This window comes from Lissotriton vulgaris, chromosome 8, assembly GCF_964263255.1.
Source record: "Lissotriton vulgaris chromosome 8, aLisVul1.2, whole genome shotgun sequence".
In the NCBI taxonomy this organism is placed as follows: Eukaryota; Metazoa; Chordata; class Amphibia; order Caudata; family Salamandridae; genus Lissotriton; species Lissotriton vulgaris.
In genome coordinates this window covers 814,714,148-814,729,302 of record NC_141696.1, presented here as the reverse complement: position 1 = coordinate 814,729,302, position 15,155 = coordinate 814,714,148, and the positions used below count along the sequence as shown (strand labels likewise).

Genomic DNA, 15,155 nt, shown 5'->3' with positions numbered 1-15,155 from the left:
AGGTTCACATGATATAAGGTATTCACAGACCTGACGGTGATATTTTATCTCAGGCTGGTTAGAGTTCCACGACATGCAGTTGCAAATCGGAAGGATGGGAAGAGGGAAGAAGAGAGGACCGGGTGATGTGATTTAGCTATGGTTGTTGTCAGTGCTTGAAATGGAAAATAAAAGTGAAGGTACTCGGTACTAGAGTACCTTCATGTTTCTGAGAAGTTCCGGTACTCTCCAAATAAAAGTATAACATCTCTTGTGAGAAGTGCTAGTACTGTTCTGCTCAAGATTTTTTTTAAAGTGCTGTTACTCAGTACTTGGTAGTACCGGCCCATTTAAAGCACTGGTTGTTGCACTATGTTACGGCATGTTCACGACTAACAGTTGGGCAGGCTCTGTTTGGCTGCTGCCCAGGTACTTGGAGCTCACAACGGGGGTGACAGCCATACGGTCTCATCCGGCCCCACGGGATGGCGGTTCTCAAATGCATTTGTGGCATAAATCGTAGCTGCCAAGGCTTCGGATTGCTTATGTGTGGCATTTTCACAATTTCAGTGTAATTATCAGTGACATTAAACTACTATGAGTGTCACTTTCTCGCGAGCAAAATCAAGCAATAAGTATCAGAAATGACACCCATTTAAGCAACGAGAAACTGTAAGATTTTAAAACTGCTGCAAAGCAGCTGAAATGGAAAGGCTCTAACCTAGTGTCCAGTTTACGTAGGCCCATGATCATGAAGCACTAAAAGTAAATTAATAAAGGGTTGGAGAAGGTACTAGTGACTCTTACTGATCTGTAAGGATCAGCACATGACTGGACAGCTGCTGTTAGACATGGATCTGCTGCTGTTTTTGAGCGTGGCCGCTCAACAGTTTTAGCAGCACTGAGGGGTTGGGCACGGACAAGGTCGGTGCTCCTTGTTTGCTATGGCAGTGGCAGGCGCTCAAAGAACAAGCATTTGCAATGTAATAGGTCTTGCATTTGCGAGAATTTGAGCTACTGGCATTGTAAATGACAAACCTTTTATATATGTGCTGGTTTTGAAAACTTTTAAATAAAAGGAATTGTCGTTTACAAATTTCGCAAATGCGAGACCTATTGCATTGCAAATGCTTGTTATTATCTGACTTGACAGCACAGCTGTCGCCAGACAATTATGTGACCATCAGTTGAGAGGGGCCTTGGCTAGGCCCACATTTTGGGAGCCAGGAGTACATGTTTTAATTGGGAAGAAGTTGCGTGCTGCCACAAAAAAAGTACTTCACCTCCACACAGCTTAGATCATCTTGTTTTATTTATCCAGCTGCCTGAGTGTGAACTTTCTTGGGCAAACGCATGAAAGTGTGTTCGAAAGCTAGAAGGTTTAAGTTGTTTTTCTCTGGTTCAAGCACAGATGTGACGAGGGCAGTCATTGACTTATATGGATGTTTAAGTCTGGCCTAACAGTGCCACTGTTGCCAGCCAATTTAACGTTCAACAATATTATTCTACAGTCCTTTGCTTCCATACTAATGCATATTGATTCCCATGCTATGTATTGGTAATTCTTCACATTACCATACAACATTCCTTTAAAACTAGACCTATTGGCATTGCCAATGCTTGTTCTCTCTCTGTATCTCTTTGAAGTCTCCCCCAGCTGCATGTTCCACATTAAATCTTCTTCATTGCTCTTTTTTTTATTCTTTCTTTCTCAATGTACTTTCATTTGTCTCTTCTACTTAATCATGTTTGCTCTCTCATTGGAATCACCGCACCTGGAAATTCTGCATGTTCTTTATTCCTGGTAGTCATTATTTGGACAGCTCTGTACCTCCTTCACATACTTTACCATAGAATCATATTACAATTAGCACATATGTGACCAACTCTCTGTGTGTTCTGCCAAGGGGCTCAGGTCTTAATGCTTATGCAGTTAGAACACCTTTGTGACCCAGGGACAGGCACTTTGAGAAACCCTTACTGCCTCCAGCCTCAACATTAGAGCTTTAGTAATCAGGCCCAGTCATGAGCCCACCCAGACACCTAGAGGTGACACTGTTCATGATGCATGAAAAACACAACTACAAATCAGGGAATAAGAAATAATATTTGGGAATAGAAAGACATGTAGCATACGACTTGAAGTAACACATGTGAAACCTATATAGGGGCTGAAATGCTGGTTTGCCTCACATTGCGTGCATTGACTAGAGGTAAGTTTCTCGTTTCATTGTCAATTTGTTGTTCCTCCCGGTTTTGAGCCTTCATTGTGCCCCCTGCAGCTGTAGTGGCCTGCTGCTGGTGCTAACATCCTCCCAAGATCCTTTAAGGAAGCTGGCAATAGTGCGAAGAATCAGAGGCAAGAGGCCTTTCCTATGTGTTCCTGAACTATCCTATCCCAGGTTTCCTGCTCTTTGGTCTGCTGCCTATGGATCCCCGCATGCCAGATTTAATGGCGATCCATGTATATATTATAGCCGGGGGTCGGGCCCAACAGGCCACGACAATCTGGTGCCTATTATTGCCTTCACGTCTGCTATGAAACTTTCAGCAGTCAGGATCCCTGGAATCATTTCCAAAGTGAGTCTACAGTGCGTTCTCCACAATATTGAAAGACATGAAGATGTCTCGTAGGCGCAAAGCAAGTAGACTTCAACCACATGCCACCTATCTTTCATAGCAGGAAAGATACGAAGGGAGTGCAATATGTTGTCTGTTAATACGTTCTCTTCTCCCCCCCCTTTTTTTTTGTAGCTTGCGCGTCCATCCAGTATGATGAGCACCACTACTTATTTGTATATTGCATTGTTATTTTATAACACTCACATTTATCCACCGTCTTAACCGCATCGCTGCTGCGGCAATTTTTGCGCTGTGCGGCTATTTTCTAATTACCGCGTTAGATGACGAGCTCAGCTCGTCATCAGCACACGCCACCCGTGGGTGATGACGAGCTGAGCTCGTCATCAGCATCGAAGGGGTTAATAAGTGCTAAGAATAAAAATAAAAAACAGGCAAGTGTCAGATGTTCGAAGTAACCCTGAAATTATTGTACAAGACAGGTCTTAAGGAGTTAATGTTTACATTTTATTTTATTATGAAGCAAAAAAACCAGGAGAGTGAAGCACCAGTGGATTCTACAATGCGTATTCTCCCTACCTCTCTGTTCGAGAGGTCACATAAGTCAAAATTCATGATGGGCTCCTCTTTCAATTTTAAGTAAATCAGTATAGTAATGTCTCTGAAACATCAATCAGATAGTGGATTATCCATTGTCTATGTCTGTATATGGTGAAAGGGGAAGGCAGGAGAGTTAAGTGGCACACCCTCAGCTACACATTATTGTTTAAAGACCAAAACTCCCCAGATTATTATTCTCACAGCCATTCCACCACACCGTGCAGGACAACAGTTCTCAAAGTTCATACCTATACAGTATTTCTCCAGGAATTTGATGTGCCTCTGCCAATGCGTCAGTGAACACATTAGTTTTGGAGTTATATCCCACTCTTCATTTGGCTTGTGCCAGCTCATGTCTTTAAACTGAAATTGCAAAAAAGCATTTGCTGTCTCTTCATTTGCGAGCCCCAACTGAGATCTGTATGCCATAATATGTAGTATCTTCATCTCCTTGTAAAACAGCATGATTATTTCTCACCATAGCTTTGAGGACATTAACCTTTCTGGCAGAACCCCCCAAACCCACTAATAAATTGGCCCAAACATTGGGTCCTCTGTGGGGCACTTTTGAGGGTTTTGAATCTGAAAATATTTAAGAGATCAGAAATTGCAGAAACACCCTCTCTGGATTATCCTCTTGCTGATAGGTCAGAAAACCGAGGACATGCACCATTGGTGCCAGGCTGAGTTCTGCTAACCTCTCCTTCTTTGTTTTGACCTGCATCACTAAGGTAACAACATGGTTCAAAAAAATTACCAAAGTGTTCTTGTGATCTGCCCAGTTCAGCCACTGTGTTACTAAGTTCTCAGCCATGTCCAATTTGCAGTTTTGCTTTCAAAATAGTTAATTTCGGTTTTTTGAGCAGGCAATTGTAGCTCTTTGATGGACATCATGGTCATAGATTATCTTTTAGATAATCTAGGTTGGACCTCACTATTTCCTCCATATCTTTCTCCATGTTGCGAGAAGACCAAGTGATATTTAGAATTGTGCCTTTTATTGTCTGTGTCCAACATTGTTCTATTTCCACCAGCCCCTCCCATAGGCAGCAGTCCACAAAGATAAACCAAGAAAGCCTTGTATCACTTCAAGTCTGTATCCTCTTGATTAATGTGGGTGTGTGGGGGTGGAACTCTTCCAGGACACAGTCTTACACTGTGCTGCTCTCCAGCCAAGTTACACATTGGCACTCTTTTGCACCACTCCTCTCCATGAATTCTAGGTGCATCCTCCTCCCGGGGGCGCATCGTCAATTCTCCTAAAAATGTTTCTACTCTCTCCGTTCATGTTCAGAATATCATCTGTTTCTAGCATCGTAAATGCCAGTGCCCAACTCTCAGTCATGGTGTCTCAATGGGTGCCATTTTAATCTCCTTGTGCGGTAAGAGGGAGTCCACCATTTGTCAAGACTCAGATCTTCGAACCTGTAGGCTGGGCTCCAATTGAGTCCTCAGTAAGAGAGCCACTTCCCCTTTCAGGGTATTGTCATCTGTCTAACCTGCACTCCTGTATCACTGCTCCAGATGGGCAGGAAAAAGGACCCTGTTCATCATATGTTTGCCAAAAGACAGATGTGTTACCTCTTGCTGAAGTACAGGTGCAGGAAAATCCAGAGGTCACGGCTTGTACCTCCAGTTTGGATCTTCCAAAAAAGGTTGAAATTAGAAAGGACTCTTTCCTGTGGAGTTACAGTTCTTTACTATACAGTAGAAAGCAAGGGCCGCAGCTACTAAGCATTTTAACGGTTGCAAATGCTCCAATTTGGTGTTTGGAACTGTTACAGATTCAGAGTGCCTTCTAAAAACCAAATTGGCATCTTATGTATCAAAGTTTTACAATGGTAAATGTTCAATGTTTTATTACTGGATTTCCAACACCTCAAAGGAGGTGCTAACTCGTTTGCAAAAGGCAAGGGATCTTCGTGGGATGTCATCCCTTTGTTAATTAAAAAAAAAAAATTCAAGAGTAGGCATTGATCAGGGGACCACTGGCAGCTCATCAACAAACATGAGGAGAAAAAAAGCCTCAGAGCTTAATATTCTTTCCTCCACCACTTAAGACCCGATGTCTTCTTTATACCGGTCTGTCTTCTTTATACCGGTCTGTCTTCTTCATGACCATTGTGGCTAGGGTGTTGGTACTACTAGACATACTTAGTTCCACTCACTCAGGTGAGTGGTGAAACCTAGTCCATGAGTGGACTGGCCTAAAGTCTCAAATGGGGGCTGTAGATAATGTGGTTGTTGGAACCCCATCCCCCCGTACAATGGAAAGGCTGTTCCACATCCTCTTGCCATTACAAGTGTTATTCCAACCACCCAGCTTTCAAACCATGTGAAGAGCTTAAGCTACAGGTAGTTTCAGTTTCACACCAACAAAGTAATCGCTAGAAAATGTGTACCTGCATCTTCCGAGGATAACCAACTAGTGTTAAACTACTCAGCATCACACATCAAACCCTCCCAGTCTCTTTACCTCAATAAAGCCATCCTGCCATGTTGACATAGTCTGTGCTGGCTTTGCAATGATCATTCCATTGACTGACTGTACAGGAGGTACAGGAGGTACAAATATCAGTGCGAAATTGCACTGGTACTATTGCAATCTAAGTAATCAAGAAATTAGGGTGCGAAACTTAGGCACATTCATGGAGAATGTTTTTTCAATTTTTTTTGTAGTCAGTATAAAGACAGTAACCTAAAAAGGGGTACGTGAGGGAGGATTATCATGGCCATGTAGATCCATGAAGGGTGATTTATCTAATCAAACACACTTCAGCCTATCCAATGTAATGGAATAAGTCATGCCGTTAACTGATGTTCATGATAGTTGTATTTATACGAATATGAAGTATAAATGTAATAAAAACCAGATGTTAAACAGAAATTAGACTCCGTATTGGACTTGATGAAGCAACACAGGTGTTGCAAAGCACGTGTAGACCCCTTTCTGTTTATGCCTAAAATGAAATTGAGATACTTCAACCAATAAGGATCCTCTTTATCTTTTTTTTGTAAAATATAATAATTCGTTTTCTGTCTTCAAAATAGTACAATAACAATAAATTTCCACACAACCAGACCCTGAAGTCCCCACCTCACACCCCCATTTGTCCATCCGCATCCATCCCATTATCATTTTGAGGCGTAGGTTCCCCAACCGACCTCTCTTTGTTCTCTTAATGAAGACTTAAGATACTTAAGTCAGCTACTATTCCCATATCCAGAGAATTACTGAATATTAGTCTCTACAATCTATTAAAGGATCGATTTACTACTTCCCTGCAGACCTCAGACCAAGTCGGTCTTTGTTGATTATAGTTTGTGAGTGCAAAAGAGAAGGCACCTTGGTGGAGGCATGGGCTACTTCAGATTTTTCCCCTCGCCCATTTCTCTATTTACAGAGGCAGTGTCTTGAAGATGAGTGAAGAGCGGATTGTGAGGGCCTCCTTGCCTTATCTTTTCCCCCTCAAACCCACATTGTCAACAATAGAGCACAAAGGTGTGCCATTATTACTAGGCCCAGAGACTGTGCTCTGATACATACCCAAAAGACCAAGATCAATCGGAAGCTTGACAGCTCCTGTATAGAGAAAGAAAGCTAACAAAAAGTAAAACCCTGTGGCTTGTATAAGCAGTGAAGTCAGAATGCTGACTGTGGAGAAGAACATGTGGGGAATTATGCTTTAAGGAAAAATAGTACTGGCCCCGGGATGTTGAATACCTAACCCGCTATGTGTCGCACTTCTGGTAAATCAACAATTCAAACTAGGAAATGAAAACAGTTTATACAATTTATTGTGGTACCTCCCTATAGGGTTACACTCTAAGTTAAAAACATTAGTTAAAAACAATTATCATCATTTTAAAAAAAACATAACATAAACATTAAAAAATGACAGTCAAAAAACAAGAGTCGACGCGGCGTTTCGGTGACTTTACAATCGTTGCACCTTCTTCAGGACATTTGATAATATTTGACTGGTACACTCAAATTGAAGACTTTTAAAATTGCAGTCTTTAGTCGATTGGGGTCTTAAACGATTATACTTCGTCTGGTGGTAACCAAACCTTTCTTTATACTATTATCTGTGCTTGTAAATCGGCACGGAGGAGCCACCTTAGTTTACTTTATGGCCCTTTTCAATTGATATTGTTAGATCCCTTCTTCACATTGGAATAACAATTGGAGTGCTCGTTATTTGCTTGCTAAGAGGTCGATTTGTCCCATTTAGGAGGTTTGATTCGCTTCCTCTAGTTCGTCAGCCTGTTTCGATAAATTTGGCCTCCCTGCTCCTCCGTGTCTGTATCGTCATGACAGCCCCTGTATAGAGAAAGAAAGCTGCCAGAAGTATTAGGAACTGATTGGAAGGCTACACCTCAACAAAGTTAATGGTCAAAGGCAAAGAACATCTCACAACCCACTTTGAACTTCACCACCTTCTAGACAACACTCGATCATGATTCAGAAAATGCTACGCAAACAAATGTTGGACGGAATGCTTAATAAATCATACATTTACCCCCAGTCAAGAGATATGGGTTAAATCCATTGTTCTTTTGATCACCATGCCACCCCAGTTTATACCCAGCCATATGCAAATCAGTCTCAACCCTGTGCCTCATTGGAACAGTCCAGAGTGAACTGCCAAGCCCGGTCCGAAAACAAGCATCCTGGGACCAGTTTCTGGGTATTACCCTTCATCAGCCAGGCTAGCTTGAATCCAGTGGCACAGTGAGCTTGCTTCCAGACCAGGGAGGACCTGGTCTTGCCGTTCGGGCTGGACTGTTCCCATTGGGGCGCAGGGTCAAGACTGATTTGCATATGGCTGGGTCCAAACTGGAATGGCATGCTGAGCAAAAAAAATTGATTTAGGTCCAGATCTCTGTACTGGGGTGAATGTCTGACATTGTTCTGCATTCTGTCCATCAATTGTTCCTTTTGCATGATTCAGAAAGAACCACAGCACCGAAACAGCACTCATTGCAGCCACCAATGACATTCGAATCATCCAGGACCAAGGAGAAATAGTGGTCCTCATCCTGCTCGACCTCTCTGTGGTATTTAACACGGTCTCCCACAGTACCCTCATCAAAAGACTACACGAGATTGTCATACCAAGATCCGTTATCATGTGGATCTGTTCTCATTCACAAAGGGTCAGGCTGCCACCCTTCACATCAGAGACCAAGAAATTGATAGGCGGAATCCTACAGGAACCGTCCTTCAGCCCCTGCCTTAGAAACTTACACATGACACCGCTCGCCAACATCATCTGATTACAAGACATCACTGTCATCTTCTACACCAATGACGCCTAACTCATCCTCTCTCTGACTGACAAAACAACCATAGCCAAAACCAATTCACCAACTGCATTACCATGGTAGCAGACTGAACGAGAACCAACTGCCCGCAGCTCAACTCCGACAAGGGGGAAGTATTGGTCTTCGGCAACAAGAACTCCCCTGGTAGCCATCAGAGCCACATCTAACACCTAAACCCTAAGACCACGCAAGAAATCTAGGGATCATCCTAGACGACAAGCTCAACATGACGACTCAAGTCAGCACATGGTACACCTCCTGCTTCCACATCCTACTCATGCTGCGAAAAATCTTCCAATAGCAGCCTCAGAACACCAGGCGGACCGCCAGCAAGCACTTGCCACCAGCAGGCTGAACTGTGGCAACACTCTATGGCGGAATCTCCAAACAAATCCTATGCAGACTCCAGACCATCCATAACACCACTACAAGACTCCTACTCGACATCCCACGCCGCACCCACATCACAATGCAACTGAGGAAGCTTCATTGGCTCCCCATTCACAATCAAAGCCAATTGAAACTTCTGATGCATACATACAAACCCCTACACAACAGAGGACCAGAAAACCTGAACAGCGCATACACTTTCACCAACCCACCAGACACCTACACTCTGCCTCACTCGTGCACATTCCCTGAATCCATAAAAGCAAAACTTGAGGTCTCCTTCATCACACCCAAAACTTGAAACAACCTCCCTCAATATATCAAAGCTTCCTCCTCACTTGTTGAGTTTCATAGGAAGCTGAAGACCTAGCTCCTTCATATAAGCACCTTGGGGACCACAAACCTACGCACCTGCCCAGGATGTGACTCCCACTTTCACCCCTGTTGCCCCTCTGGAAATTACAATGTTATCAGGGAATCAGGCGGCCCGCCACCCGAAGACAGAAATAATTCTTCAGGCAGTACAAAGTCCAGGGAAGCCCTCGAGCATAAGATTGGAGAAGTCAGCTCAGAAGTAACACTGATGAGACAAGGCCTCAGAAAGGTGTCCGAGAGAGTATCCAGTTCAGAAGAGCGAATTTTTTAACTTGAGGACACTGTCAAAGAGCTCAAAAATACAGTATTGTTCTTTGTGACAACATACTCATTTTCACTGGGACTAAGCATTCGCCAAGGATGTCCTCTCTCACTGCTCCTTTTTGCAGTATGGATAGAACCATTAGCATGCTGATACAAATCGCTTGCAAAGATCAAAGGTTTTCAAACAGGCATGTGCCCAAAAGAGTGCAAGATCTCGCTCTATAGTGATGATATCCTGCTAATTTACGTCTACCCCCAGACAACTATCCGAAACATAGGGGGTATACAATTAACTGGGAAAAGTTTATACTATACAAAACCAGTGGTCTGTTCCTAGCTGGAGAACTCCCCCCAGGAATGAAAGACTCTGAAGTAGGTTTTAGATGCCTCAGGATACCTGTAGCACTGAAAGCAAACTTGTTTTTCACAAGAAATATAGAGCAGATACTGGGCCATTTCCAGGCAGTTCCTGGGCTGTTCGTGATCCCTTCAGCTCAGTGTTATGAAGATGGTGACAATCTGCCGCAGCTATAATACCTAATATAGGATATGCACTACCCGATACCAGAGGCGATCTTTACCTGGATACACTAGGAACTGCAGACTTGTGCTATGGGGTGGAGGCATCCTCATTTCTCCCTTGAAACACACTCCTAAAATCGACCTCTGGATGAACCAACTCACCGCCTTCAACCGCCGCACCCCAGCTATCTCCCCCCCCCCCCCCCCTTTTTCTGGATTATTGACTCAGCGAAATCTCTAGGAATCACCCTGGACAAGCATCTGAATGTGAAGACTCAGATTAGCAATGTGTGCCAGGGATCTAACCACCTTCTGAGAACACTCAGGAATCTCAAACCTTTCCTACCTCCAGCAGATTTCAAGCAAGTGGTCCAAGCGCTTGTTTTGCCGAGGTTTGACTATGGCAGTGCTACGCTATGTGGCCTCGCCAAATACACTTTGGCCCCTTTAAAGGCTTCATTGAACGCGGCGGCCAGATTGATTACGGGCACCAAGCGAAATTCCCACATCTCCCCGGTCTTAATATCTCTAAACTGACTGCCCTACGAAGGTAGAATTCAACTAAAGATTGCCTGCCTATCGCACAAAGCCCTCCACTTCAAAACCCCCAACTACCTTGCGCAAAAGCTAGAACTATCCGGAGGGGGTAGACTGTCGAGGAGCCCTAATTCCCTCTCTTGAAACCTCAGATCTTCTGCAAACAGAGAACATGCCAACGAGCCTTCTCTGGCTCTGCACCGAAAATTTGGAACTCCCTCCCACCGGAAATTTGCAGAATCTCTTCCAAGGTTGCTTTCAAACTGGAAGCAAAAAGATTCCTCATGAATAAGTTCTTACCTTAACAAGAGGGGCGACTGTCAGCTCTAATCGCATCGGACATACTACAGTATTGGTTGTTAATCTTGTATATTATTATTGTATTTGCTGCCCTTATGTCATTATGTTTCATCGCCTAGCCCATTCTTCGCTTACCCCAGGTTTGTAAACGGTCTGTTATGTGAGCACTATTTGATTCAATGCCTATGTAGATTCCCCATTTGACTCGTACTGAACTGTTACCTTCCTTTCCCTCAAATTGTAAAGTGCTCTGATATCCTTCGGGATCAAGTTTGCGCTATATAAAACTTTCTAAATCAAATAAATCCTGAGTATAGCAATGAAAATACCCACTAGATCCACACACTATGGTGGAATGGGTCTCCCAGGTATTAGAGTCTGTTATTAGGCCACACGCAGTTTACCTATCACTGATTGAATTTTGTCACCCAGAGATGACCCTTCAGTTACAATGGAAGGATTGATGACAACAGCCTCACACATGCACTGTATGTATGGTGACAAGGGAAGAAAGAGCTAATGTCAACCGCCCAGACTTTATTACGGGCCTGGAATAGAGCTACTCTGTGTTTAGGGTGGAAGAGTAAGATTACTGTGAAAACACCACTATTGGAAGGCAATATGCTGTAGGAAATCCATAAGCAAGCGTTTAAGGCATGGGACATCGTTGGTATCTCCAGGGTGATGTTATCAGCTTGAGGGGGGCCATGTGAAATTATTCTCTAGCCTGCAGAATGAATACAGCCTGAGCAAGACAGATGTATAAGTACACCCAGCATAGACGCATCTTCCAGGCCGAGAGCTAGACTTTTCCGAGATCCCTGAGGTCACCACACTGGAATGCTGAGTGCTACTAGATGAGTAAGGAAAAGGGACCATTCCTTCCACCTACAGGACCCTGCATAATATGCTGGATGGGCTACTGAAATTGAGGACTAAATAGAAAGACGTATTAGAAGTAATGGAAGATGGAGACCTCGAAGTAGCACTGATGCATCCTGGGGAAGTTGTGATAAAAGTAAGACTGTGCCTGATCCAGATGTAAATTCACCTTCCTTCTCACAATATGGGCTGCAGGAGGATTCGGGAATACAGGCATATTACAAGAACCGGGGCAAATCCTAAAATGTGAAGTTCCTTCCCTTCCCCATTTGTATTGCCGGGGATCCTGAATGACGTAGATTTACCAAGAAGCAAACTCACATTCCACATACTAGAACTGACTTTAGCAAAGCATCACCTTGCAAGGGAAAGGGTTTCCCTGTTGGTGTCTTTGAAATGGGAAAGACAAACTGGCAGGCACTTGTATATGGGTCGGACAGAGTGACGAATGAAGCCAGGGGCTGTCTATGTAAATAATACAATCTGGAGATGGTGAAGGGACTGCTTTGGACTATGTGAAAATGGCCAAGATCCTGGGCAGTCACGGAAACAGGATTAGAACTGTGAGGCAGGCCAGATTATGATAAGTTCTTTGTTATTTCTGTTTCTACTGCCAAATTGCTATGTCCAATAACAAATATGCACCATCTGCATTTCCTGTGTGGTTCCTCTCTTAAGATAGGTAAATGATTTAGTTACTGGCTTTTATGATTTATTACAGTAAAGAAAACTTAATAAAAATATATTTAAAAAATAGAGCAGTAACCATTATGTGATTCCCACGTCAGAGAGCATTTGAATATTTACCAACACCCTCAACTCTTACTTTGACAGTAAGTTAAGGCAATTGCTTGTTTAAAATGTGAACTATCATTACAAAAGTATTTTATCTTTGATGTTGGCATTCTGAAAAGCTGCATACATTCCCTCCAATCTCATCTCTTCTGGTAGGGGTATTACATTTCTGTCTGTTCTTAAAGGTATGCAAATTAAGGTCTTTTTAGGAGGGATTTGAAAAATGAATGTCTGTCCACTGATCCAGCGTGACCTTCCCCACTTAGTGCCCATACCAGACAAAGTTTAAAGTTTTGCACATTCCTTAGCCACCAGTGAGGGTAGGATAGTGAGGATGTCTAAAATGTGGTTCTGTGGAGAATAAGCATGCTGGATCTTTGCTGTTAAATTTCATTTCTGTATGTTACTTATTGTATTGAGGCAAAAAAGCTTCTTGTGTTTGATAATAGACAACAAATAATGTAGAAACATTCAAAACTAAGACTGTGCAAAACTTGTACTAGAAGGAGGAATGGGTAATAAAAGAAACAAATATCATTTGAATTTTTTAACCCTCAGGTCTGGAGAATATCTGTGCAAGGACCTTGCTTCATGACACTGCTAATGATTGCTTTCGGCTTGCTCTGGGGACATTTCTTGCAAATAAGACCAAAGCAAAGTGTCTTCATTTCTGCCTGTTTGTCATTATCCAGTACACCTCTTGTATCCAGATTCCTTGGCAGCAGCTCGCGGGGTGATAAGGATGGTATGTACCATTTTCTTGTGAACATCATCATTTAAATACTATACATGGTAGAGCCACTGATTATAAGTCAAAGATGTGCATTTTACAAATGGTTACATTTGTCAGGATATTGTCTTAGTTAATGTGTGAGCAAAACATCTGGTCCTGTACAGTCCACATTTTCCATGGTCTTGAGAATGCCAAGCTGGTAATTATAATTGGTTTGACAATTTTGTCAATTTGGACATTCAGATTGTGTATTTATTTTTTGCCCTACAATGTCCTTGTGCCTAGTGCTAGTTATTTGGTTTGACTTGGACAACTGTAGGACAGTTAAAATAAGTATTGATTGACACCAGTTAGTCTAATTATAGATTTCCCATAGTGGATGGCTATTAGCCTATATGTGTTGACTCAAGTAGCTTCTTAATTAAATTATTTGATTAAGAAGAACAAGTTTTCATAATTGCTATCAGTAGCCCCTCAGTCTTCTTTTTTAAGGGCAGCAGCTCATATGTGCCTCTTAATGATCTGGAAACCCTAGATGTATCTTCATTGCCTCTTACATATTATTTGATGTACCCCTATTACATTGGGGAATCTACTTTGGAGTCATTACCTCGCAGCCAATGTTGGTTACTGATGATAAACACTCTTCTACTTGTCAGTAATTTATAAACTGCTTCTACCAGAACGCAGTAGAAGAACTGGTTGCAACTTGCTGGCAGTGTCACTTTTCACCCCTAATCAAATGATTCATATTGGCATCCCAACTAAAATGGCTGTAGAATGGCTGAGTGCTATACACTTAAGCTTTGGTATGTTTTAAAACAAGAACACTACTGTCCTATTAGGAAACTTGCTTTGGCTATCCCATAGACATTGCAGGGGTTTTGGGGACCTTTAAACATTTTTAACCAAATATTTTCAAGACACTGAATGACATCTACCCCGTGAACAATTGATGGCAACATTACCTTCTCTTCCAGGGGATCCTCATCAATAGTCATAAGCATTAGAATATTCCCGCCCATGCGCGGGACCCCGGAAACACTATATTATATGTGCCCCACATATATATACTTTATATATATATATATATATATATATATATATATAAACATATATATATAAACATATATATATAAAAACATGCAATAGCAGACAAATAACATCAGAGCTGAAATATGCTGTGAAGAATTTCCACCATACATGAATAATATGCATTAGAAACATGAGAAACAACACCAAAGATTGTTTAGAAACTGTTTTAATGCTCAGATAGCAGTAGAAATTCTTATAACTCACTGAAAGCATAGAAAGCTCCCAGGCTGCATTGCAAACACACAGTCTAAAAAGACTGAAAAGCTAACCTGTAGCTGCATAGCAATAAACTGACACCGTGCCTTTAAGGCACCCATGACACCCAGTATCCCATCATGCCTCAGAGGTGACAGTTAGGTCAGTTGTTCTTTCCGGCTCCTTCAGGAAGGGTCCTGGTTACACAGCTCCACTAATTTCTGTTTTCTGACAGAAAATTACTTCACTTTTAACAACTTTTTTACTTACTTTGACATTTAACATCTAGTCAAGTAAGAAACTGTCTTTTTCAGTCTGTTTAGTGAACATTTTCAACTGACAATGCCTTCACTTTTTGACAAATGTCCTTCTTGTGGCAACAAGAAGGCAAAATCAGACAACCACGACGTCTGTATCCTGTGTCTGCCTGAGGAACATGATCCAGGCACCTGTCTTCATTATGAGCACCTGTCAGGAAGAACTCTCAAAGACAGGGAGAGAATTCGCACTTATGGCCTGGCTCACAGGTCATCCAGAGGAAGGTCTCCGGTGAAGAAGGGCTCCAAGAAGGCTAAAACAT

General features: G+C 42.4%; 1 protein-coding gene across 1 annotated transcript in view; it reads left to right on the top strand.

Moving 5' to 3' along the window:
- SLC9D1 (solute carrier family 9 member D1) overlaps nucleotides 1-15,155 on the top strand; it is a 498,092-nt gene that overhangs the window by 238,203 nt on the left and 244,734 nt on the right. Inside the window, exon 7 of the mRNA XM_086934696.1 lies at nucleotides 13,111-13,297. Within this exon, the coding sequence (XP_086790822.1) occupies nucleotides 13,111-13,297 (187 nt within the window). The remainder of the gene's footprint in view (nucleotides 1-13,110; nucleotides 13,298-15,155) is intronic.